General features: G+C 41.2%; 3 protein-coding genes across 3 annotated transcripts; all 3 read right to left on the bottom strand.

Moving 5' to 3' along the window:
* Nucleotides 1–12,645: 12,645 nt before the first annotated feature.
* LOC131406528 (protocadherin beta-15-like) lies at nt 12,646–17,093 on the bottom strand. The gene has a single exon (XM_058542605.1). The coding sequence runs from the start codon at nt 16,669–16,671 to the stop codon at nt 14,284–14,286; it is 2,388 nt and encodes a 795-aa protein (XP_058398588.1). The 5' UTR covers nt 16,672–17,093; the 3' UTR covers nt 12,646–14,283.
* A 1,823-nt stretch (nt 17,094–18,916) lies between these two features.
* LOC131406521 (protocadherin beta-15-like) lies at nt 18,917–21,715 on the bottom strand. The gene is given in 4 exon segments (XM_058542590.1): nt 18,917–20,520; nt 20,522–21,041; nt 21,043–21,256; nt 21,259–21,715. Coding segments are annotated over 4 exon segments (2,307 nt in total). The 3' UTR covers nt 18,917–19,404.
* A 3,196-nt stretch (nt 21,716–24,911) lies between these two features.
* Nucleotides 24,912–27,494, bottom strand: LOC131406517 (protocadherin beta-18-like). The gene has a single exon (XM_058542579.1). It carries the CDS (start codon nt 27,440–27,442, stop codon nt 25,055–25,057), a length of 2,388 nt encoding a protein of 795 aa, XP_058398562.1. The 5' UTR covers nt 27,443–27,494; the 3' UTR covers nt 24,912–25,054.
* Nucleotides 27,495–27,822: the final 328 nt, after the last annotated feature.

Here is a 27,822-nt window from a genome sequence, read left to right as displayed (position 1 = left end):
CTATCAGGATGAGTTTTCTTCCCTTCTGCCCTCCTGAGCCAGTCCTATGGGATGTAATACTCTAGCAGTCTCCCAATGGCTTGTGCCAGATTTCTAAATTAGGCTCAGATTTTCCCTCTTTAGTCATCTGATCATAGGGAACTCCAAAAGAGGCCATGGATGTAGGTTGAAAGAAAGGTGTTAAAGCAGGAGCAGTAGATGCATTGCCAGTGTAAACCATCCACTCATGAAACATATTTATGATCTCCAGACCTGCTCATGTATGATCTTGTATTACCACTTCCACTTGAAGATGGAGTGCTACACATGAAACCAACTTTATGGTTTGGTGAATAAGGTAACATCCAGTCAATTATAGGCATCTCAGATCTCATGTTCACTTAATGTCCCATACTCAGGGGTTCGCTTTCTACCATGGTCCCGTAGCAAGCCAGGAGCTGTGCTACAGAGTTGGGATCTCTAGGAAGCAGACTCTGAGATAGAGTGTAGGTGTTTGTTAGAGAGTTCCTTGGGAGTAACATCTGTGGAATGGAGGTGATGGAGGCAGGATTCAGCAGAGAGAGAAATAGGGAGCTTTGGAGCAAAAATGGCACTTTAGAGTTGTGCTGTGTTAGGCTGAAATGGCCAGGTCTTTATATTTTTACCTTGATGAGTCATTGCATGTGGCCTGCTCTTCAATGTGACAGCTGAAGGGTGCCCATTGATAGAACTCCTGGTCCTCCCAGAAACAAGTCCTTCATTGAAGGGGAACCTGAGTGGTGCATCTCCATGTCCTTACAGTCCACTCTCCATGATGCTCAGATCCTCTTCTTCTAATATATTCAGTGAGCAGCTCCTTTACGGTTCTGGTGGGCCTGTCTTCATGGGGGAAACTTAGAAGAGAAAGTATAATGGGATGACCTATAGTCCTTACCACTGAAACTGGTTTCAAGGTTGCAACTGATAATCATTGTCTCCCTTCTCTATTATCTAGTCTAGGTTTTTTCTCACCCTCCACTAGCATGTCTGCTGGTCTTAGTGGCTTATCTGGTGGTGTAATACAGACTTTCATCCCTGAGAGATCTGAGCCCTGGTCACCATGCCTTTCTCAATCTGGGATTGTTGCATATACCCACTTACCAAAGTAATTGGGCAAGTATGTGGGCACCCAAGTGGGTCAACTGGGTGCCAAACATATTTTTCCTTGCCCCTAGTGTGTAATAGCAGTGATGAGCATGGTTGGTTCCCCCTTTCAAATTGGTGGCTCCTTTTTTTTGTCTGCTGGACCCTGGTCACATGGAACCCAAGGGATTGAGGCTACTGCTTTAGCTTATAGTATATTGGGAATCTTGCCATGTCCCCTGGTGGAGATGTTTCCCTTTAAGGATAAGGGCTTCTAACTGTGAAGAGCCCAGAGTTTCAGAAAGGAGAAGCACAAATTCCCCAAGTGGGTCATTGGGAGCGATGGTAACTGAGGCTATTCCTGCCGTATAAATGGTCCAGTGTTAGTCTCTATTGCTGGCACTTTGGACATTTTGCTGTGGAAGCAGCTGGATCAGCCTTGGTCAGTGAAACAACACATGCATAGCTTTTATCTTTGCCACTCTGGCCTCTTTGTTCAGGTGCTCATCATGCCAGGCTAATGAAGGAGGCTGTCTGATGTCAAATAGATAAATCATTTTGTCTATTTCAATGTTTAGTACTCTTACTTGATGGATGTCCTCTGGTGGCCATTAACTTATCACACATAGGTTTTCACACTTTGTTTTCACTCCCATATGTCCATCAACATGCGTCTAACTCATAACTCCTTATACCCAATATTCCAACTTTTCAGGACCCTAAGATTTTGTTCTCTAACACCTTTACTCAATGAAAAGAAACCAGGGCTCTTTGTAAGGAGAGTTGAATACATGTCTGGATCAGCAAAAATAGAATAATTTTGTAACCTCTTGCTATTGCTGGAAAGCAAGGATGCTATCAAAATTAAGAGTTGGGTCAAAAGCCCACAAGAGTCAATTTAAGGAGTCTCCTGCTGGCCAAGTTGTGATAATTTAATGAGTAAAATGGACCAAAAATGTATACTTGATTAAAACAAGTTAAGTTTGTAAATGCCAAGAATATATATTGATACTAAAAAGAAAAAATAATTGATTATTTTCTCTTCAAATACTCAGTGTTACATTTAGTTCAGTTCTTAGGTTATTTATTGATCCTTTTGCCAAACTTCACTGTCTTGATTACTGCAACTATACAGGATGGCTTGCAAATATATATATATATTTGCTTGGCACTTGCCAATTTCTACAAAACAGCCTGCTTGGATTTTGATTGGGATTGCATCTCTCTAGAGATCGATTTTGTAATAATGGACATCCTTTGTAATAATGGTCTTCCAATACATAAACATGGTATATTTCTCTGTTTATTTAAATCTTCTCAATTTCTCTTTGCAATGTTTTATAATTTTCAGTGTAGAGGTCTTGCACATCTTTGGTTAAATCTATTCCTAATTATTTATCTTTTTGATGCTATTGTAAATGGTATCTTTTAATTTTTATTTTCCATTTGTTACAATTATATAGAAATATAATTGACTTGTATATATTGACCTTATATCCCGCAACATTGCTAAATCTACTCATTAGTCTCAGTAGTTTTCTTGTAGGTTCTTCAGAATTTTCAACATATATTTTGTCATCTGTAAATAAAGACACATCTTTTAAATATCTGTGCCTTTCATTTATTTTTCCTGCCATTTTACATTGACTAGATCCTCCATTATAATATTGAACAGAACAGTGAGAACTTTCTGGACTTGTCTCTAATATTATGGGGAAGCATTCACTATTTTACCATTAAGTATGATGTTAGTTGTAGGATTTTTGTAGATAATCTCTACCACAATGAAAATGTTCCCATCCTCTAGTGTGTTGAAAGGTTTTACAAGATGCATTTTGAATTTTTCAAAGACTTTCTATGCATTTATTGAGATGATCACATAAATTTTCTCCTCTATTTTGTTAATATGGTGAAATACATTGATCAATTGTTTAATTTAACACATAGTATGTTTATCATGTAGGGATTTCATTCAGTTTTGAGTAACATAAAATTCCCATAATATGCCTCACAAATTAGCAAGGTGCTTATTTCTCTCCTGGGAGAATTCAATCCATGAACATGGTATACAGGCAGTACAGGGATAGTATAACCACTCAACAGTGCAACAGGGGAACAAAGTTACTCATTTGTTTATTTGTTATGGATGCAACATTGTAAGACTCAGGAAAACAGAGCCACTATAAGTATTATGAGAACTATGTGCTCACTGTAGCAATTAAACCTTTCATTGGTAAGAAAACTATTTTGAATAAATAAATTATTTATTTAAAAAAAGAAATTAGACCTTTCACAAATGTGGAGAAGAGGGAGTCAGAGGATTGGAGAAAGTCTCTAATCACAATATCCTGAAACAGCAGTATGAACAGGCAGGTTTGCGTTTGCAAGGAAATTCAAACAGCTGTGCATATCTAGCCACCAAAGTGGGACCATGAAGGGTGAGCTCATGGAGATGTTTGTGGAAACTGCCACCTCTGAAGGAACTGAAGTTAAGTGTTTGGTGATTGGCTCAGCACTGATGTTGTCCAACAAAGCCAATAGTCAGGAAGACAAGCTTTAAGTTAGGAACTTCTGAACAGTTCTGGATTTGTTTTTCAATCTGCTACTTCCATATCCTTTTGAGATTAATGACTTCGTCTTCATTTCTGCATTCCAAATCTCACGCAGGTTCCTCTTTTGTCCAATTCTAACTTATAACCATACAGCAAAGGCTATCCCAGAAAATGTAGTTCCAAGCCTCATACAACACAATCCAGCACAACCACTATTATTCCAGCTTTCATCCTTATGGTTGCAAAGTCTCTATTTTTAACTTGAAGTGTTGTGTCCAACTTGAATGAGAAGCAAAGTACAAAAGGTAAAATTACCAAGTCTGATGACCATCCTTTTTTGATAACTTGACACATTTTAAAATTTATACCAACTACTTATTGACCAAGACAATTAGTTGTGCACTACACTAGCTATAAAAATGCTGAAGATATACCACTCACCAGTAAACATCAATATCCTGACAATTTCTAAGTTCTCTTGGTAAGGAAGAAGGGAAGAATAGATATCAGGTAGGCAAATCCCAGTGTCTACTACAGAGGCCAAAAAGAAAATCCCAACATGCACCAAAGTCAATATCACCATGACCACATACATTGTGTATAGTAGAAATTAATTAGAAACAATAACAAAACTAATTTCAAATACACTTACTTGTATATTAAAAAATACACTTTACTTTAGTCCAATTTAGACTTCACAATGGAAACAAGACAAAATATATGTGAACCATAATGAAAATAATACATATCAAAAATTGTATGATATAACTGAAAGTGTACTGGGAGCAATAGTTATCACCATTGAGGTTTATATTAGAAAATGAAAACTACAAATTATGAGCTAAGGATTGCTTCAGAGATGAGACACTGATAAAGCAATTCCATGTTTACAACATTTTAAAGATTTCTTCTCTGGCATAAATTTCCTTATGCATAATAAAAGAAGAGATGCACCTGAAGGCTTTCCCACATTGATTACATTCATTGGGTTTCTCTCCAATGTAAGTTTTCACATGTCTTTGAAGTATGAGGAGAAACTAAAGGATTTTCCACATTCTTTACATTCTTATCTCCCAGTATGAGTTCTCACTTGCTGACTACGGAATGAGAATGACTTGAAGACTTTCCCACATTCTTTACATTTATATGGTTTCTCTTTAGTGTGTGTTCTCACATATGCACTAAAGGCTTAGGAATTACACTTTCTCACATTTCTTACACTTATATGATTTCTCTCTATTGTGAATTTTCACATGGCTTTGAAAGAATCGTATGAGATAAGACTTTCCTACACTCCAAATATTAATAGAATTTCTCTCCAGTGTGAGTTCTCATATGTTTCCTAAATGATGAAGAACAGCTGAAGGCACTCCTGCATTTCATATATTCACAGTGTTTCTCTCCAATGTGCATTATCATGTGTACAGTAAAATGTGAGGAATAAAAGAATTTCTCACATTTTTTACAATTATAGGGCCTCTCTCCAGTGTTTGTACTCATGTGGTTATTAAAGGACGAGGGGAAACTGTAGATTTTCCCACATTCATTACATGTATAGAGCTCCTTTCTGGTATGTCTTCTCACTTGTAGAGTAAGCTTTGAGGAATAAGTGAAGGTTTTCCCACATTCCTTATATTGTTAAGGCTTCTCTCCAATGTGAGTTCTTACATGTACAGTAAGGTATGTGGAAGAAATAAAGGCTTTCTCACATTCTTTTATATTCATAGGGTATATTTCCAATATGAGTTCTCATGGTGCCCAAAGGATGAGTGACAATTGAAGATTTTTCCACATTTTTCACATTCATAGGATTTCTCTCTAGTGACAGTTTTCACATTTTCTAAGAGATGAAAGGAAATGGAAGGCTTTTTCACATTATATGAATATAAGGCTTATCTCTACCATGAGTTCTTATATGTACAGCAATGGATGAAGAATGAATAAAGGCTTTCGTACATTTTGTATAGTCATGGTGTTCTTCTCCAGTGTGAATTTTCACATGAGTCCTAAGGTACAAAGAACAGTTGAAGCGTTCTCTACATTCCTTACACTGATAGGGTTTGTGCCCAGTGTGTGATCCCATGTGTGTCTTAACAACTGAATGATTAATGAAGGCTTTATCACATCCATTGAATTCATAGAATTTCTCTTCAGTATGAGTTCTCTTGTGCACATTTAAATTTGGAATTTGGCTGAAGGCTTTTCCACATTGATTACCTCGATTATATTTCTCTCCAGTATGGAATATCTTCCACATAGTAGATATTAAGGTCTTTCTGAAATATTTTCCAATTTTATTATATTCATAGAGATTCTCCACCATGAATACCTCTCCTGTGTCTTGTGCTGATATGTGCTATGGCAAAAAGGATGAGGATTACATAACAGGAAGTTTTTCACATTGCAGATGAAGTGGTATAATACCAATTTAAGGTAGACTGATAAGTAAAGGCTGTGTATTCTTATCCTTACAGGAAATACTCCCAAAAATGTTATAGGTAAAAAGTCAATTTAGGATATAAAGTGGAATACCAAAAAATACATGAGCCAACAGAAAATGAGAAACAAAGGAATGAAACAGAGGGTACAAATAAAAAATGCAATAGACACAATCATATAAATAATTATATTAAGTATAAATGAAATGAACTCTTCAATTAAAAGGCCAAAACGATAAGACTGGATAAAAAAGCAAGATCCAACTCTATGTAATTTTAAAAGAGGCACTTAAAATATAAAGACAGGATGAAAAGAGATATATCATACAAACCCTAAGAATAAGAAATATGGTACGACTCTATTAATATCAGATTAAAAGTATTACTGGAAACTAAAAGGGATGTTTCATAATGATTAATGTTAATTCATCAAGAAGATAAAATAATCTTACCTATGTGCACATCTAATAGCATAGCTTCAAAATACATGCGGCTTAAAAAAATGCTAGAACTGAAAGGAGAAATAGACAAATTCACAATCATAGTTGAAGAATTTAACATTTTTCTCTCAGTTGAGAGACGTAAGAAAAAGTGGTAAGGATAAAGAAGATTTAAGCAACATTATTAAGCAACTTTGTTTAATTGATATTTATAGAACACTACACACAACCGTAGAACTCATTTATTTCAGAAAATACATGTGGGAAATTCATCAGGATAACCCTTATGTTGGATAACAACAACAAAACTCAATAAATTTCTAAGGATTGAAATCACAGAGAGTATGTTCTCAGACCAAAACAGAATTATTTTGGATATCAAAAATGATGTCCCTGGATATTTGGAAATTAAGTAACACACTTCAAGATAACCAATGAGGCAAAGAAGAAATCAACAGGGAAATTATAGATAAATTCAAACTGAATGGTAGTAAAACCACAATATATCAAAATTCATGAAATGCAGCTTAAGTAATGCATAGAAAGACATTTATAGCTTTAATTTATATTTTTATTTATTTTAATTTATATTAGAAAAGAAAGGCTTAGAGTCAACAATCTAAACTTTCAGAGAAACTAGAAAAAGGAGATAAAACTAAACCCAAAGTAGGTAAAAGAAAAGAAAGAAAAACATAAGAGTGGAAATTAATAAAATAGGAAACAGAAAGTAATAGGAAAATAACAGACAAGGGTTGGTTTAAAAAAAAAAGATTGATAAAATAGATACACTCACAGCAATACTGATAAAGACAAAAGGAGAGAAAACATATTTCATCAATATCTGGAATGAAAGGGGCATCACTAAAGATCCTAAATATATTGAAAAGATGATAAAGGAATATTATCAATAACCTCATACCAATAAATATAACATCTTAGACAAAATAGACAAATTGTTTAACAAACACACATTACCAACTGACACAAGAGGAAATAGAAAATTGGAATTGCAGCATATCTATTTAAAAAATTGTTTGCAATTCAAAATCTTCCCACAAACAAAATGTTAGCCACATATGGCTTCCATGGTAAATTCTATCAAACACATAAAGAAAAAATAATAAATATTTTACACAAACTTTTTCATAAAAGACAGGAGAAGAAAACAATTGCCAACTCATTTTATGAGACCAATATAACCTTGAAATTAAAACCTGACAAAGGCATAACATGAAAAATATATATATAAACCAATATCCCTCATGAATATAGATGCAAAAGTGCTCAACACTGTAGTAGAAAATTGAATCTACCTAACAGATAATGTTTTTCACACTGCTGCAAGCCACCTGGAAGAAAAACAGATAAACTGTTGGGCTGGTCAATCACAGCCATAAAGGTGCTCTTCTGTTCCCAGTCTGCAGGACTCCAGTTCGTTGGATCTCTTTGGATGTTTTTGTATTCTTCTACTGTTGCTGCTGCTATCCCACATTCCGAATGGAGAGCGACTTGATTCAGATTTCACTGCTCAGATTCCAGCTGTCACCACCATCACGACTGCTGTGATGGCCATTTGAACTTGTAAGTTGGAAATAATCAACAGGACCAGGACTAGGGTAAGGTAAGTACCTCAGAAGCAAAATTGTCAGTCACTCAAAAACTTAGTAGCAAAGATAGATACCATTTAATGCAATATTCTACAAAATCAAGCTTAATGAAAAAAATCCATAATGAGCAACATATCAAAATTTCAAATAAAGACAAGATCCAGTCCTATACTTGCACAACTTGGCCTCACCCTAATCCTGGCCCTGTCACATCCTGATGTCAACTTTACTGTTTCCTGATCTCATTGGAGAAAAAAATGACCATATCTACTTTACAGTTCCCTCTCCTAGGCTGCTCTTTCAAGGCCAAGAGGGCTACCAAACTACTAGATCCAATAATGCTGGCATTGTTAAATTTACAAAGAGAAAACTCCTTTAGTTTGCAAACATAATCTCTTCTAGAATATGTTCCTAATGCCAATTTTTTACATATAATTATGCATTAAAGGAAAAAATATCTTTATAATGTGGAAAAACAATGTTACTCTGGTATATATCTGTGCATGCAGTGCATCTCCCTCATCTACTAAAGATACTCTTCCAGACATACACATACACACACACACACACACACACACGTTCAAATGCACACATATACAAACACACACAAATACACAAACACTGAGTGCAGCTGTGGAGTTCTAAAATTGTTTGAGGCATTACCATTCATGCATAATAATAGATTTTTATTGATTTTTCATGACTGTGCTGATAATCTGATAATGCTCTTTTCAAGGTATTCCAGATAAATCCAAGAAAGACATAAGTATTAATCCTTTGGAGATGCCTTTAAATTCTACACTTTACCAATAAAGTATTTGTAAAGTAAGATAGGAAAGGCATAGTGGATACTGACACACTGGGGTCTCTGGGCCTGTTTCAAAACATGCACCCCCATGTATTGAAAAGGTTGTTAGGAATTTCTGATTCTTCCACCAGACATATTCTACCAAAATACGTAGATTGCTTATCTGCTTATGAAGATTTTCAGGACTTACATTTAGTCAATTTATTTTACTAAGTAAAATTTTTGGCCCTGCTACTTCCCTGCCTGAGAGGGAAATCAGTGTTCTGGATTGCCACATAAACATTGTAGTCATCTTGTCAGGACACCACTAATGCATGTTTAAAAGTATAGCTGGCACTTATCAGTTTACCTTCTCATTCTATTCTCCAAAATTCAACTTTTTGGGTTGCTGCTAGTCAGGAATTGTCCTTTGAAAGTTCAATTATCTGTGTATGTTTGCATTGGCCAAATTGAGAGATGACTGAACAACAATAAAAAGTCGGCCACAGTAGCTCAGAGTACTGTCCCTTGATAACACCTAAGGGAAAGCAAAACTACTTTTCTGACAAGCATCTTAAATAGACAACCGGGAATTTAGTCAGAAAACTGTGTAAACCAACCTTGCCTGTGAGAAGGAGAGATGTGTTAGTTTGGAATGCATTTGTCTGCAATCAACAGAAAACCCGACTACAGTTGCTCCATCTCATAGGGGTTTATTTATAAATGCAACGTAAAGCCTGGGAGAAGATAGTATAGGGTTGTTGCAGCAGCTTAACAATGCTATAAAAAATTCAGGGGCTCTCCTTCTTGCCATACTTAGTACATAGGCTTTTGTTTTATGGTATTCATCTCATGGTTGCAAGTTGGCTGCTTCAACTCAAGGCTTATTCCCCAATACCCATGCTGGTTAAGAAAAAGGAAAATGGGCAAAAGACCTAAGGAACAGGCCACCTCAGGCTAGCCTTTTCAAAAATATTTCCCTTAAGTCCAATCCCCCAAATGCACTTTTAAATCATTAGTAATAACAGAGTCATATGACACTCCTATCTGCAAGGGATTATCAGAATATGAATATTTTGGCCTAGAGTAGGGGAAGGCAAATAAAAATGGGCTTGGAAATGGCTTTTTTAGTAGCCATTTGTATTCATTTCCTACTGCTACTGTAACAAATTACCAAAAACTTAGTGGCTTAAAAACACAAATTTATTATCTTACAGCTCTGGAAGTCAAAAGTTAAACTGGGCTAAAGTTAAGGTAGGGCTGCATCCCTTTCTGGAGGCTCTAAGGAACAATACATTTTCTCGCCTTTTCTAGCTTCTAGAGGCTGCCTGCATTCCTTCACTAGTGGCTTCCTTCCTCTTCAAAGTCTGGTTCAGTTTTTTTCACATAACATCACTCTGATACTGACTCTTCTTCTGCTTCCCACTTCCACTTCTTATTAAGGGCTCTTGTGATTACACTGGACCCACCTGGATAATCTAGGGTAATCTCCTTATTTTCAGGTCAGCTGATTATCAACCTTAATTTCATCTGCAACCTTAATTCCCCTCTGCCACATAAGATAAGATACTCGCAGGTTCCAGACATTAGGACATGGATACTTTGTGGGGCCATTATTTTCCCTACCACAGTCTACCCTCTGACTCCCAAAGATTCACATCTGTCCCACATAAAAAATATATTCAAGGTCCCCAAAAATCTCATCTCATTACAGTATCAACTCAGTATAATTTCATCTAAATCTCATTAACTCAAAAATCCCAAACGTCATCATCTAAATCATTTAAACTAGATATGGATAAGACTCTGGGTATTATCCATCCTGGGAATAATTCATCTCCATCTGTGGACCAGCAAAACTAAACAAATTATCTGCTCTTCATACCATACAGGCAGGCATAGGGTGACAGTTACTGACATTCCAGTTCAAAAAGAGAGAAAATGGGAAGTAAAAAGGATCTCTTGTCCCAAGACATGTAGAAATCCATCCAGAAAAACTCTATTTGCTTTCAAGGCCTGGGTTTGAAGCTCCACCCTCTGGGCTCCAGGCTCTGTCCTCTGAGCCATCCTTCCTTTTTCATGAGAGGTAGTATATTTTTATATCTAAATAGTTTTGTCAGTCTGTTTCTTGCTTATGGAATTTTGGGGTACAATAGCCTTCTTTTATTTCATTCCCTCTGTCCCTTTAAGTTGAAGCTGGTAATATTTCTGCTGGTATAACATTCTCAAGAACCTTATGATTCCCTTGTGTATGTCACAGGGATTCACTCCATTAGACAGACAACAGACTCCTTCCTGGATAATATAATCTCTATTTCTGACTTCTGCTGAGATGGCTGAGGATATCCATGAATCACAGGTCTAACCTCTTCAAAGAACTTTCTGTGTGACTGAATACTCTGACCTTTTAATCCTTTCAAGGCATTAGCAAAATGTTGTCCCGTGATACCCGTGGCTTTGTCTCCAGAACATGCTTTCCTGACAGTGACTCTCCCAATTTTAGCGTCTTTTACAATCTGAATAGGCTGAGAATTGCCCAAATCATCACAGTTTTGTTCCTTTTTGCTTAACAGTCCTTCCCTCAGTCTATCTAATTCCTCTCACGTTTTACTATAAGCAGTAAGAAGAAACCAGGCTGCAACTTCAACCCATTGCCTGGAAATCTCCTCAGCTAAATATCCAAGTTCATTGCTTACAGGCCCTTCTTTCCACATTTCCACTGCAGGACACAATTCAGCTAAGTTTTCTGCCACTATATAACAAATATTCCCTTTCCTCCAGTTTCCAATAACATTTTCCTCATTTCTTTCTGAGCCCACACCAGCAGTGACTTTAACATCCATATTTCTACCAGCAGTCTCTTTACAATGACTTAGGTATTCTACAAAGCAATATTTGTTTTCTGCACCATGCTCCTTACTTCCTTCTGAGTCTTCACTAGCAGAGTTGTTAATATTCATATTTCACCTAACAGTCTGTTCAAAGCAATCTAGGCTTTTTCCATCATGCTTTTCAAAATTCTTCCAGCCTCTGCCTACTGCCCAATTCCAAAGTAACTTCCATATTTTTAGTTACTTGTTACAGCAGCACTCCACTTCCAGGTACCAAAATCTCTATCAGTCAGGGTTCAACGAGCAGGAGATATATATTAAGAGATTTATTGCAAGCAAGTGACTTATTCAATTGTGGGAGCTGGCTAGGCAAGTCCAAAATCTGTGGAGCAGGCAATCACAAATGGCAGGCTGGAACTCTGGGGCATAAGCTGAAGCTGCTACGCACAGAATTTCTTCTTCATCTCAGCGAAGATTTGCTCTGCTTTTTAAGACCTTTCAACTGATTGAATCAGGCCCACCCAGATCCTCTAGGATATTCTCCCTATTTTAAGGTTAGCTGATTAGCAGCCCTAATTCCATCTGAACCTTAATTCCTCTTTGCAATATAACATAACATATTCACGAGTTCCAAGGATTAGGATGTGGATGTCTTTAGGGGGCCATTATTCTGCCTCCCACACCATTGTATAGTATCTGCAAAGTTAGGACGCTCCTGGAGATAGAGGAGTCCTGACAACAGAGCTGATTATTTCATTAAATCATTCAATGTTTTCACCAACATATCCTTTAATAAGCTTTCTTTTGGACCAGCCCCGTGGCTTAGCGGTTAAGTGCGCGCGATCCGCTACTGGCGGCCCGGGTTCAGATCCTGGCGGGCACGGAGGCACTGCTTCTCCGGCCATGCTGAGGCCGCGTCCCACATACAGCAACTAGAAGGATGTGCAGCTATGACATACAGCTATCTACTGGGGCTTTGGGGGAAAAATAAATAAATAAAAATTAAAAAAAATTTTTTAAAAAAAGCTTTCTTTCGTTAACTAATATTAATTCTACAATGTGGTTTTTTTTTCAAATTTCTTATCAACCTGAACATGTCATCATCCAAAGGCAAGTAGATATTGCCATGTTGTGCCATCAAAAGCTCCTCTAGGCTCAGAATTTGGAGCTCACTTGAGAATTTCTCTGCAACAGCAGAGGACAATTGTAGGCAATGCATTACTTGGTCCTAGAATCTATTGACCTTTACACTATTTTTGCAATACTTTAAACACAGTCAATTTGGGTATCATAAATCTGTCCAGGACTCTAATAAGGATCCTAACTTCAGTTAGATATAAGTAAGAACCCATAAGTCTTTTCAACATTAATTTAGATGAGAAAGAATAGATGATAACAATATAGTTTGTGAAAGAATTTCAATCTAAAATAGAATCCGAAGATATAAAATGGAGAATCTCGTGCTGTACTGTCAGGAAGACAAAACTTAAGGACTAAGAGACTGATTTCCTATTAATTCCTGATTTACAGAAAACTGATAGTGTTGAAATTTTCTTGGATGATGGGGGGTTGATCAGAGGTTGTCTCATATCAACTGTGGGAAGTTTTGCCAGGGGCATGAATGGGAGATGACCCAGGTTGGGTTAGTCTCACAAAGTGGGCTGAATTGAGCTTTGTTTGTGTGACTGGACTGATTTTGTCAGCTCAGGAACTTTTCAAGACTGGTCTCCATTTGTTTTTGATTTTAACTGACTCTAACTGAACTCTCCCCTTTTCACATTCCCTGCCCATAAACATAACTTACCCCAAACCCTCAACAGACCAGCCTGTAGCTTGCTACATTTCACTTGTCCTGAATTGCAATTCCTCTGCTATTTCTGAATAAACTCATCTTTTCGAGCTTGCCTCAGTTTACCTCTTTATTCAAGTCAACAAGTTTCATGAGATGACATAGGTATTTTAGAGTGAAAGTCTAATGATGACAAGTGTGATTTTGAAATAGATAGCATGAAATTATACATGTTGCTGGCTATTGGTAAAACAAAAATCCAGAGCTTAGAAGAAACTGGACATGGGTAAATTCAAATTAATTCCACTTCAAACAGGAAAAGGTTACAGAAAAGTCATAGCTGTGTAAATAATACAAACTAAACGACTTCCAATAATTTAAAAATGAAGTATGATAAAAAGGAATCAGACATTCTTATGTAGAATCATATAGTGAGAAGTATGTTAAAACTAGAATTACGTTTATTCTGAGAGGTTAACTTTCATATTATCCTTTAGGAATGAGTACTAAAAATTTAACCAGAAAAACGAAATTTCCTGATGTAAAATTTTTACTAACAACACAATAACTGAAAAAATAATTATAGGGCAACCAGGCCAACAAAACGAAGAGTAACTTTACTAAGGAAAACAGTAGAAGAAAGAAGAAAAACAAGCAGAATTAAAGATTACTACTGGATTTAAAAAAGAAAAGGGAAAGGTGGAGGAGACAAAACTAACGTATGGCAGCAGGGAAGTTTCAGATACCTAAACTATTCTGGAAGATTGAATTTCCTTCTGACTTTCTCCCAAGGTCCTGGCCTAGATTGTTGGGGAAGATGGGCTTCAAGAACTTGAACTCATTACTCCCAGAGTCTCCCATCAGACACACCTCATACTGGTGGCTCTGGGACAGGGTCCCAGTACCGCCGACGTCCACCAGGTGGCCCGGAAAGTGGCCCTCAGGCACCGAGCAGCGACCTAGCGAGGCGGCCCTGCTCCTCCCGCACAGCCGCACCGCGATGAACGCGAGCACCGAGAAGAGGAAGAGCGACGACACCGCGGCCAGGGCGATGACCAAGTAGACGGTGAGCGGGTCGGCCTGCGCCTGCTCGGCCGCCGCCTCCGGCAGCGGCAGGTAGGGCTGCGAGAAGCCGTCCACCAGCAGCACGTGCAGCGTGACGCTGGCCGAGCGCGGCGGCTCGCCGTTGTCCTTGACCAGCACCAGCAGCCTGTGCTTGGGCGCGTCGCGCTCGCTCGGCGGCCTGGCCGTGCGCACCTCGCCGTTGTGCGCCCACACGCCGAACAGCCCGGGCTCCGTGGCCTTGAGCAGCTGGTACGACAGCCAGGCGTTCTGGCCCGAGTCGCCGTCCACCGCCACCACCTTGCTCACCAGGTAGCCCGCCTCGGCCGCCCTGGGCACCAGCTCGGTGCAGGGCGCCGAGCCGTTCTGCAGCGGGTAGAGCACGAAGGGCGAGTTGTCGTTGTCGTCCAGCACCAGCACGCGCACCAGCGCCTGGCTGCTCCGCGCCGGCGAGCCTCGGTCTGTGGCGCCCACGCCGAACTCGAAGGCCTGCAGGGCCTCGTAGTCCAGGGACCGCAGGGCGAACAGGTGCCCGTTGTCCGCGTTGATGGACACGAGGGAGGCGAGGGGCAGGCGCGGGTCGTGGGGCGGCAGCAGCGAGTAGGTGACCTGGGCGTTGGCGCCCGCGTCTGCGTCTGTGGCGCTGACGCTGCCGATGTGCAGGGCGGGGCTGTTGTTCTCGCGGACCCGCAGGGTGTAGGAGGTTTGGGTGAAGGCGGGGGCGTTGTCATTGACGTCGGAGACCAGCACGGTTATGCTGTGCTCGGTTTTCAGCCTGGGTGTCCCCAAGTCGGTAACTGTAACGGTGACATTATACTCAGCTCTGCTCTCTCTGTCCAGTGCCCCATTTGTTACCAGGGTGTAGAAATTCTCTGCAGATGGTTTCAAGAGGAAGGGGAGATCATCCTGGATGGAGCAAGTCATCCTTCCGTTGTCCCCTGAGTCTCGGTCTCGAATCCTAAACAGGGCCACCTCTGTCACAGGGGTATTTTCAGGAACGGGGTTGGTAAGTGATGAAATAGTTAGTTCTGGGGAGTTATCGTTAACATCCACCACCTCGACGGAGACAGAGCATTTTCCAGAAAGTCCCCCACCATCAGACGCATCTATATACAGCTCATATGAGGATATTGTCTCAAAATCTAGTTTTTTGATTAGTCGAACTTCTCCTGACAGACTGTTTAGCTCAAAAGTTGTGCTTATCTCCTGAGAACTATAAAAAAGGGAGTATGATATCTCTCCATTTGTCCCGGTGTCTAAATCTCTAGCAGAGACCTTGACAACTAGGGTGCCTACAGGGCTGTTCTCGGGGACCTGCACCTGGTATAGCGTCTGCGCAAACTCAGGGGCGTTGTCATTGACGTCCAGGACCAGGATGCTGACCTGGGCGGTGCCGGACCGGGGTGGAGAGCCGCCGTCCAGCGCCGTGAGGGTTAATCTGAGCTCCGGCTGCTCCTCGCGGTCCAGCTCTTTGTCCAGCACCAGCTCTGGATATTTTCTGCCGTCCCCCCAGTTGCGGGTGGAAACACGGAAATGAGAGTTGGGACTGATATTGTAATTTTGAATGTTATTGTTGCCCACGTCCAAGTCCTGAGCTGTTTTCAGAGGAAACACGGTCCCAGGAGGGCTACTTTCTGGGATTTTCAGCGTCATTTCTCTTTCAGGAAACTCAGGAGAATGATCGTTTATGTCTCTCACCAGTAGCTCAGCTCGAAATACTCCCAACGGTTTTTTCAGTAACACTTGGAAATGCATTACACATGGATCAGTGGGGCCGCACATCTCCTCCCGGTCCAGCTTCTCATTTAATATCAACTCCCCAGTCTGCAGATCAAGCTGTAAGCGGGGTTCGTTATCCTCAGAGACTACCCGGGCTCCCCGCTCAGCTAGCTCCCCCACTCCTAGACCCAAGTCCTTGGCCAGGTTGGCTACAAAGGAACCGCTCTCTGTTTCCTCCATCACAGAATAGCGACGGGATTCCCAGCCTGCCAGAACCACTCCCAGCAAGAGAAAAAGAATCAGGACTTGCCTTTGTTTAGGAAAGCGCGCCCCTCCGGCCTGCATCTTTACTTTCACAAAAGCTTTCCAGGAACAGGGCCCCAGATCTACCTTAGGGAGCGATGGGACTCAGACAGTAATGGATGTCTCAGTTGGTAACCTGTCCGGAAATGTCGGTGAGTCGAGTTCTCTGGAGACCTACTGGTCCTGAGCTCTGCTTACAGGCTTTTCTCCTCCGCTAGAGGTCTGAGGGAGAGTTCGTAGCATTTCCTGGGCTTTATTTTTGACGCCTTAGCCTGCAGCGCCACCATGCGTTGTCTTCGAAAAGAATTGCTACAATTGTATTCTCTCTATGTAATAATCTAGGGGGCTAAAAGGAGTTTGGAAATGATTTGGGGGAGACGATGTAATCAGAAAACCATGCAATTATAATTATTCATTCCTTCGTTCAAATAAGTATTATTGATATCTATGTACTAGGTTCTAAAATACACCAGTAAACAACCCAGACATGGTCCCTACCTTCTAGAACTTGTAGTCTGGGTGGGATGCCCTAAGGAGAAATGAGAAGTGAAAGAAGACTTAATAGTGATCAGTCATCTTGTAAAAGTAATAATATATACCTGTGTGATTTCTTAAAATTCTCTAAGCAAAAATGATTAATTTCTTTGGTTTTTTTTTTCTTTTTCAAATTCTAGGCAGCCTATGTGCCATAATTGTGGTTCCCATTGGTTGGATCATATCAAGGAAACACCTACCAGTTAATTCCAGTTTCTAACACCCTTTCTACATAAGGTCAGGGAGTTGTGATTTTATGAAACTTTCAAACTATGGGAAAATGCATATGAGGGCACTTCCTATATCTCTTACTCTGCTTTTTCTCCTTAGCATTGATCACCATCTGATACAGCATATATACACATATTTAATTGTTGCTTTTTTGTGTCACCCTTGAGTTTGAAAACTTTGTTTTGTTCACTTCTACATCCCCCAACACCTAGAACAGTCCCTGACACGTGGTAGATGTTCAACAAATATTTGTTGAGTAGATCAAGGAATAAATCACAATTAATTTTAAAATTCTGACAAATGGATTCTCCTTCTAATGTAGAAGCCCCCTTTTTTGCTGGGATCCCAGTTCATTATAAGCTGGATAAACAAGACACCATGTTCCCAAGTAGCTACTTTTCTAAGCTCTTTTGAACAGTGATTTGAAATAATTCAGAATGATCTAAAATGTTTTTTCATTAAATGGCAAAATACCCTCCTCTCAAGCAAAGGGATACATTATAAAAAGGAAAGAACATGATACCAGGCTATAATGATCCTACAAATAAGGTATACATCTCTTTTAGAACACATTGTCAATGTTATTTCACACTAATACTATTATGACACTAATGGTAATCAAAAATTCTTTCTTATATAGTACAATTTTCTAAGAATTTCTATTAAACACTCCAAAAACTGTTCAATTTGGAACTATCCATCAATTCTTCTTGAAATCACATATTCTAACAAAAGCTTGTGCTTGTGCCTTACAGTGCTTGTCCCTCAGTAGTCTTGTCCCTTAGACTACTAATATTCCACAACCTTTTGATCCCAAATATTATTATATTAACATGAAAACCACGATTTTTAAAATATCAAATTAACACTAAGTTTCGATCCATGCAAGAATATCTAAACATACTTTTGTCAAAAGAAAAAACCCACTTAGCTATCTTAATTAGAGGGAAATTTATTAAAAGAGCACATATTTGTTTCCAAAAATCCAAGGGAGAAAGCAGACTTGGGAAGGACTGGAAAATCTACAACAAAGTTACTCTTTAGGCATCTCCTTCCTTCTTGTCTCTAAGTGAATTGACTTTCTGCGCTTCTTTTTATGTATTTAGCCAAGATGATATCACTTTCTTATTGAGTTTCTAATAGAGAGACTATTTTATATCTGGTTTCTAAAGCCAGTTTTTTACACACAGAGAATCAGATTGGCCCATCTTGGATCAGCAATGTCTACCACATTATCTGATCACAGAGGGAGATGAGTCATATAAAATAAACACATGTGCAACAGTACACTTCTTCTGAAGACAAGAGAAGTTTCCAGAAAAAAGATGGGGTGGGCTAGATAGACATCACAAAAGGGCTCTATTATTTAAACATTTTGAAATAATCTAATAATCTTTCTATAAGATTCATATATATTATACACTGAAGGTTGATATAAAGAGAGAAAAAGCCTTTAAGTATGGGAGAACTTGTAGTCTTTTCCATTTAATACTACTGTGAAACAAAAACATGCAATTTTTGCAGACATTTCTCCATTAAAAATCTTAAGACAAGTAGGCGTAATATCAGATTAAACAGAATATATACTATTAATTCATTATATTTGTATCATGCTTGTCTCCTAAGTAATGACAACATCGAAAACTTAGAAAAGGCTTCTGGACAACAATCAGAGAATAGGGCTAAGGTCATCTTCAAATCAATAGTGTTTGATGATGAAAAGTTGATAAATCGAACAAATATTCGTGACTTGTCAGTAATGCAGTAAAGTTGTCTCCATCAAAATATAAATGAGGAAATATGAGTATATACTCAAAGAAAATTACTAATCTCCTTAACTAAGAAAATGAAATCAGCAAAAACCCAAGAAATTCTGTAGGAACCAAAAAGGTAATGGAGACCTAGTATATTTAGAAAGAACTAACCTTCATCCTGAATGCTCTGAAAAATCAACAAATTCCTAATTGAATCCAAAACCGTTTACAAAGTTTGAGTTTTCCTCCACATCATTCACAGATGGTCAGAAGCAACAGACTTCAGAAACTTGAACTCGCTGGTCCCATTACCTCCCCTCAGACACACCTCATACTGGTAGCTCTGGGACGGGGTCCCGGTACCGCCGACGTCCACCAGGTGGCCCGGAAAGTGGCCCTCAGGCACCGAGCAGCGACCCAGCGAGGCGGCCCTGCTCCTCCCGCACAGCCGCACCGCGATGAACGCGAGCACCGAGAAGAGGAAGAGCGACGACACCGCGGCCAGGGCGATGACCAAGTAGACGGTGAGCGGGTCGGCCTGCGCCTGCTCGGCCGCCGCCTCCGGCAGCGGCAGGTAGGGCTGCGAGAAGCCGTCCACCAGCAGCACGTGCAGCGTGACGCTGGCCGAGCGCGGCGGCTCGCCGTTGTCCTTGACCAGCACCAGCAGCCTGTGCTTGGGCGCGTCGCGCTCGCTCGGCGGCCTGGCCGTGCGCACCTCGCCGTTGTGCGCCCACACGCCGAACAGCCCGGGCTCCGTGGCCTTGAGCAGCTGGTACGACAGCCAGGCGTTCTGGCCCGAGTCGCCGTCCACCGCCACCACCTTGCTCACCAGGTAGCCCGCCTCGGCCGCCCTGGGCACCAGCTCGGTGCAGGGCGCCGAGCCGTTCTGCAGCGGGTAGAGCACGAAGGGCGAGTTGTCGTTGTCGTCCAGCACCAGCACGCGCACCAGCGCCTGGCTGCTCCGCGCCGGCGAGCCTCGGTCTGTGGCGCCCACGCCGAACTCGAAGGCCTGCAGGGCCTCGTAGTCCAGGGACCGCAGGGCGAACAGGTGCCCGTTGTCCGCGTTGGTGGACACGAGGGAGGCGAGGGGCAGGCGCGGGTCGTGGGGCGGCAGCAGCGAGTAGGTGACCTGGGCGTTGGCGCCCGCGTCTGCGTCTGTGGCGCTGACGCTGCCGATGTGCAGGGCGGGGCTGTTGTTCTCGCGGACCCGCAGGGTGTAGGAGGTTTGGGTGAAGGCGGGGGCGTTGTCATTGACGTCGGAGACCAGCAGGGTTAAGTTGTGCTCGGTTTTCAGCCTGGGAGATCCCGTGTCAGTGACGGTGATGGTGATGTTGTACTCGGCTCTGCTCTCTCTGTCCAGGTCGTCTTCTGTTTACCAGCTTGAAGAAATTCTCAACGGAAGGTTTCAGAGTGAACGGAACATCTTCCTGAATGGAACAAACCATCCTTCTGTTGTTCCCAGAGTCTGGGTCTTGAATACTGAAAAGAGAAACCGTGGTCTAGGGGGAATTTTCCGGAATGGAGCTTATAAGTGAAGCCACCGTTAGTTCTGGGGTGTTGTCGTTTACATCCACCACTTGTATTATGACAGTGCATTTTCCAGAAAGACCTGCCCCATCGGAGGCCTTAATATCCACCTCATATGACACAATTTTTTCAAAATCTAGTTTCCCAATTATTTTAATTTCTCCCGTTAGTTCATTAAGTGCAAATGTCCTAGTAATCTCTTCATCACCATAAAAAAATGAGTAGAATACTTCGCCGTTTATTCCCATGTCTAAATCTCTTGCAGAAACAGTGACAATAAGGGATCCCAGGGGACTGTTTTCCAGAATCTGCACATGATAGAGTGGCTGCGCAAACTCAGGGGCGTTGTCATTGATATCCAAGACATGAGGACGAGGGCAGTCCCATGGGAGGAGCTCCGCCATCTACTGCCATGAGAGTTACTCTGTACTCCGGCTGCACCTCTGGATCTAGGGCTTTGTCCAGAACCAGTTCCGGGAATTTTCTGCCCTCACCGCCATTGCGAGTAAGAACGTGGAAATGGGAGTTGGGGTAGATGCTGTAGTTTTGAACATTATTGATGCCGACATCAAAATCTTGTGTTTTTTCATGGGGAACACAGTCCCTGGAAGAGTATTTTCCATGATTTTCAAAATCATTTCTGCTTCTGGGAACACAGGGGAATTGTCATTTATGTCTCTGATCAAAAGATTAAACCTATATACCTCCAAAGGTTCTTCCAGTAACACCTGGAATTGCAGCACACAAGGTTCAGTGGGGCCACACAGTTCTTCCCGATCCAGTCTCTCACTTACTTGTAAATCTCCGGTCTGAAGGTTCAGCCGAAAATGTTTTTTGTTATTGTTAAAAACGACCCGAGCCCTCCTCCAAGACAGCTCTCTTACCCCTAGCCCTAAGTCCTTTGCTAGATTGGCCACAAAAGAACCACTCTCTGTTTCTTCTGCAATACTGTAATGTTCCCGCTCCGCGCAAGTCTGAGCCAGCAAAATAAAGAGAAGAACTCGCCTTAGTTTAGGAAAGCGCTCCTCTTCAGCCTCCATTTCTCCAATGCCAAAAGTCTTTAGGGTCTGGGTGCCTGTTGGGTCTGTAGGCAATCTGCTCTGGGTGTCAATCCTTACCGCAAGGTAATTCTGTTAAGAATCCTCTTCTCTTACATCTGTGTATGACTGCCAGAGCAGTAACCTCCCGCAGGTCTGTTTTTCACAGCCTTAGCTTACAGCGCCACCATGTGTTCCACTTAAACCTAGTTGGCTGAAAATGCTACAAAACGTATTCCATTTATTTAGATTTATGTACACATACACAAGAAACAAACAACGGATTATATATGGGGTGCTGTATAAATAAAAATGGTAACTTCTATTTTCCTGTGATATTATGAATGTTGAAATGGTGCCAGACACTTGAGAAATGATGCAAGAACAAAGCTAACTATATTTATTTGTTTATTCAACAATTTGTTTGTTTATTCAACAAACACTGATTTCTTATTATGTGTCAGGCACTGTACTAAGTGCTGGGAATAAAAATTCTCTGACCTCATGGATTTTACAATATAATGTCTACTATATTGTATAGTCTGTGCTTTGGGGGAAAAGTGAGTCGACAAGGATGTGTAGCTATGAGTCTATTCCTAAAGAGAGAATATACACCATTAAACTCTTAACTCACTGCTAGCACAGTAGATGAAGAGATTCACTCACATGTTTCAGGGATATAAACTTAAGTGATAGACCAGCTAGAACCGGTCTATTTTGCAAACTCAATAGACAGCTTAAGGGGTTGTGGATAACTTATTTGTAAATATTGTCTAAGGAGAGTGTCTCTGTACCTTTGAGAGCAGGTTGTATTGACTTATTCCATTATCCAAAACAATTTGTAAAGAGTATGTACATTTATTCATAAACTAAGACACATACATGTTGAAGTTGAGTCACTGAGATCTGAAAAGTAAGAGTCAAGATCACAAAGACAAAGGGCTGAAGTTAAAGTAAAAACTAAAGTGCAGAAGAAATAGCAGGCTAAACTTATTCCCAATAGGAAAGATCACAATTCATTTATAGCAAGCGACTCACATATCTCTCGTGGATACCTTGGGATCCTGGCACCCTAATATGGAACTGAAGTTATTTTACTTCTAAGGATAGGAAAAACATCTTGGGATGGGGGACCTGAGGTCTCCCCAATTGCATCAAACTTAAGCTAATATTTTAATAATAATGTTTAAATAATAGACACTATCACATATTCTGGCACTCTAATTACCTGGCTAACTTGGAAAACTTAGCATGGGCCAAGTGTAAAAATTGTGTTGCATATTGGTTTAATTCTATTAAGGTAAAAATCACTCAAATCGACATTCTATTTTAGAATGTTTTCCCCTACAGTGAAACAAATTTGATGAAATAAACTCAAAATATGAGAACATGCTGGTCACATTTAAAATCTGATAGATAATTTTCCTCATAAAAAGATCTTGGTCATGGATCCAAACTCTTTATTATGGAATTAAATGTCCAAGAAAATGTGCCCTTAATGTCCATGCATTTTTTAATATTAACAGATAGAAGCTGATACCTATGTCAGTAAGGGAATGGATCAAAATTAGTTTTTCATTCCCATCTGTCATATCTCATGTAAGTTTTCTCCTTATTTTCTCTTCTAAGGAGAAAATTTTAAGCCTGTAGACTTGGCAGGAAGCTTGAAATTTTTTTCACGGGGCATTTTAGTAATAGAATACGTGTCAATCAAATAATATTTATTACTATTAATGAAATCATGAATCAATGCATGTGATGTATAAATTGGATTATTTATAGATATTGAAGATTTTACACTAAATGATAAAAGAATTCTGTTCATACTGAACTCAGACAATACTTTTTAAAAGAAAGAGGTGCTAAGGAGGGTATGATAATCCTGAGAAAAGGTATAGACACCTAAACAATAACAATTTCAGTGTTACTTTTTAAAACTGATGCTGGAGCACATAAAATAATGAAGGGAAACCTGTTAACAAAGTATTCCATAAAACAACCCTTTGTAGCTTCTTTTGTTGAAAGACCTCATAAATTATTTATAAAATTAAGTTTTGTAACAAAATTATCTAGTATAGATAAGTTATCTCTAAGCTTGTACATTTTTTATTCCATTCATTGATTAAGTTAATGGTAGAAGCATGCAATAAACGACCTGGGTTTAATTGTACGTACTCTAATTGAGTACTTAAGATTGCATGTACCTTTTCTGTCTCTTTTGGTTTCAGGAAACATTCTCCTCCCCAAGATAGGTTAAATAAAGGAGTTTTATTACTAGGAAACTGGTTTCTTACCGTAGAACTCAAGGACAATTAGATGTTGGGGACTTAGGAACACTGGAATCAGGAACTGACAGGTCTAGAATCAAGTAGCTATCTTAGTCTCTACTGTCTCTTAGGCTTCTGCCTCCTTCACTTTCTTATTTCTTCTCACTTTTACTCTTTCCTTCCTTCTCTCTTCCCTCTCTAGATGCCTTTCTGTGCTGCCAGCCTACACAGGTATAAACATGGCTACCTCAGCCCATGCTTAACATTTATTTCCTAGTTACAAGCAATCAAAAAAAAATAGATGAATTACATCTTAATTGCAAATTCAGGGGTTTGGAGAATGTGATTATTCTCACTTTAATCAGGAGTCTATCACTGGACCAATCAAAAATGGCCAGGAGAGGTAAAGAAGAGTAGAATAAATGTCTCAATAGTGATTACCTCTCTTGGTTAGTACAAGGAAGTTCTTAGACAAGAAGTGTGGGCTGGATATATATCTTAATTCAAACAAGAATAGAACTTATTTTAATACACCAACATCTAAGCAATATATATAGTTCACAAAATATTTATGAAGAAAAATACCTAAATGCAGAAAAACTTCTCTGAAATATTTGGCAGAAAAGTAGAATGGAAAGATTGATTATACTTTTAAAAAAATCTAAATAACATAACATCTTAAAAACCATGCAGGGTTTTTATTCATACCATGCATTTTCCACTATAATAATACTATCAAACATACAAAAACTGTTTTAGTGAAAGGATCTACAGCCTAGAACACCCAGAGAATACCCAGTGAGCCCAGTGTGCAATTAAGCTGGAAGGGAAAATGCTGTATATTCGAATAAATTATTTGAGGCTGCATTTTGGAAGAAAGACTAAGCAAATCCTAGTTCCCTTAGTTTTTTCACAGTCAATATAAAAAAGAGCAGAAAATAGCCTTACATTATTGAAATTTCTGAAAAATCTTAAGTAAATTGAAGTTACGCAAACGAAGAACTTTACATTACAATGAATGAATTTTACAAAGAAATAGGGCTCGTTCTAAAAGTTCTACATAATAATCAAAACCCTAATTGAATCCAAAGCCACTCAGAAAGCTGTGGCTTTCCTCCATTTCACTGTCTTGGGGCGAGAGGTTGGGAATAACGGGTTTAAGGAACTTGAACTCGCTGGTCCCAGAGCCTCCCCTCAGACACACCTCATACTGGTAGCTCTGGGACGGGGTCCCGGTACCGCCGACGTCCACCCGGTGGCCCGGAAAGTGGCCCTCAGGCACCGAGCAGCGACCCAGCGAGGCGGCCCTGCTCCTCCCGCACAGCCGCACCGCGATGAACGCGAGCACCGAGAAGAGGAAGAGCGACGACACCGCGGCCAGGGCGATGACCAAGTAGACGGTGAGCGGGTCGGCCTGCGCCTGCTCGGCCGCCGCCTCCGGCAGCGGCAGGTAGGGCTGCGAGAAGCCGTCCACCAGCAGCACGTGCAGCGTGACGCTGGCCGAGCGCGGCGGCTCGCCGTTGTCCTTGACCAGCACCAGCAGCCTGTGCTTGGGCGCGTCGCGCTCGCTCGGCGGCCTGGCCGTGCGCACCTCGCCGTTGTGCGCCCACACGCCGAACAGCCCGGGCTCCGTGGCCTTGAGCAGCTGGTACGACAGCCAGGCGTTCTGGCCCGAGTCGCCGTCCACCGCCACCACCTTGCTCACCAGGTAGCCCGCCTCGGCCGCCCTGGGCACCAGCTCGGTGCAGGGCGCCGAGCCGTTCTGCAGCGGGTAGAGCACGAAGGGCGAGTTGTCGTTGTCGTCCAGCACCAGCACGCGCACCAGCGCCTGGCTGCTCCGCGCCGGCGAGCCTCGGTCTGTGGCGCCCACGCCGAACTCGAAGGCCTGCAGGGCCTCGTAGTCCAGGGACCGCAGGGCGAACAGGTGCCCGTTGTCCGCGTTGATGGACACGAGGGAGGCGAGGGGCAGGTGCGGGTCGTGGGGCGGCAGCAGCGAGTAGGTGACCTGGGCGTTGGCGCCCGCGTCTGCGTCTGTGGCGCTGACGCTGCCGATGTGCAGGGCGGGGCTGTTGTTCTCGCGGACCCGCAGGGTGTAGGAGGTTTGGGTGAAGGCGGGGGCATTGTCATTGACATCGGAGACCAGCAGGGTTAAGTTGTGCTCGGTTTTCAGCCTGGGGGATCCCATGTCGGTGACAGTGATGGTAATGTTATATTTGGTTTTGGTCTCTCGGTCCAATGGGCGCTCTGTTACCAGAGTGTAGAAATTCTTGAAGGTAGGCTTCAAGAGAAAGGGGAGATTGTCCTGAATGGAACAAACCATCCTCCCGTTGTCCCCAGAGTCTTGGTCTCTTATGCTAAAAACAGCGACTACCATCTCAGGAGACGAATTTTCTGGTATGGGGTTGGTAAGAGATGTCATGAGTATTTCTGGTGGGTTGTCATTCACATCTACAACTTGAACTAAAATTGTTGATTTTCCTAAAAGGCTCCCACCATCAATGGCTTGAATATTTATTGTGTAAGACTGGATTAACTCAAAATCCAAAAGTGCTTTTAAATGGACTTCACCAGAAATTGGATGGATTTCAAATGTTTTCCGTACGTCTTTGGAGATATGGGAAAATGAATAAGAGATTTCTCCATTTATTCCTGCGTCTAAATCTGTAGCAGACACCTTGATGACCAAGGATTCCAGAGGGCTGTTCTCTGGTACTTGAACCTCATAGATGGGTCTCTCAAACTCTGGGGCATTGTCATTGATATCTAAGACCAAAACACGAACCAGAGCTGTTCCGGACCTGGGCGGAGACCCACCATCCAAAGCTGTTAGCTTTAATCTAAGCTCAGACTCCTTTTCTCGATCCAGAGATTGGTCCAGTAACAGCTCTGGGTATTTTCTGGCCCCATCGCTGTCTTGTAATTTAAGGTGGAAATGTGGATTAGGGCTTAATGTGTAGTTTTGGACACCATTCTTTCCTACATCCAAGTCCTGAGCACTATCCATTTGGAATGAGGTTCCTGGAGCAGTACCTTCTGAGATTTTCAGAAGTATATGTTTATCTAGGAATGTGGGAGTGTGATCATTTATGTCTTTGACCCAAAGCTCAGCCTGAAAAAATTGCAAAGGATTTTCAAATAATACCTGGAAATTCAATACACATGGCTCAGTGAGATCGCAAAGTGCCTCCCTGTCCAGTTGCTCATTTAAGAGTAAGTTGCCGGTCTGCTGATCCAACCACAAATATGGTTTATAGTCATCAAAGATGACTCTGGCTCCCCGTGCAGCCAGGTCTTCCACACCCAAACCTGTGTCTTTCAGCACGTTGGCTATAAAGGAGCCGATCTCTGTTTCCTCTGCCACAGAATAGCGCCAGGTCTCTGAACAGACCAAAGACCCTCCTAAGCAAACAAAGAAAAGCAACACTTGCCTTATCTGCTGACGGCTCACCTCTCCCGGCTCCATGGCTCCTCAGCCAAACGTTCTTCTGCGGAAATGTTTCAACTCAGTCCCGAACAGCTCTGGGAGTTACTTCTCTCATCTATCAGCCTGGACCATTTAGACTCTCTAGACTTGTAATCCTGTCGAGAGGGTGTTGTTTGCTCCCTACCTTTCTCTTGAAAGCCTCTTTTCCCCCCTGCTCTTCCAGCGCTTTCAGTTCCACTGGTTAATGGAAACCAGAGCATCTGAGGTTACAAAAATTTCCCCATCTTATCCTGCAGCGCCACCACGCGACTCTGCAGAGTCTCAGGTTTTAAACAAAGTCAAATAAGTGAGATGAAATATTAATCTGTCTTGTGTGTTTGTTGATAATTTAAATTATATTTTCTTGTATATTTCTATTT

Source organism: Diceros bicornis, chromosome 1 (genome assembly GCF_020826845.1).
Source record: "Diceros bicornis minor isolate mBicDic1 chromosome 1, mDicBic1.mat.cur, whole genome shotgun sequence".
Lineage (NCBI taxonomy): Eukaryota > Metazoa > Chordata > Mammalia > Perissodactyla > Rhinocerotidae > Diceros > Diceros bicornis.
Note: the sequence above shows the minus strand (reverse complement) of the source record. Positions and strands in the feature narration are given on the sequence as shown.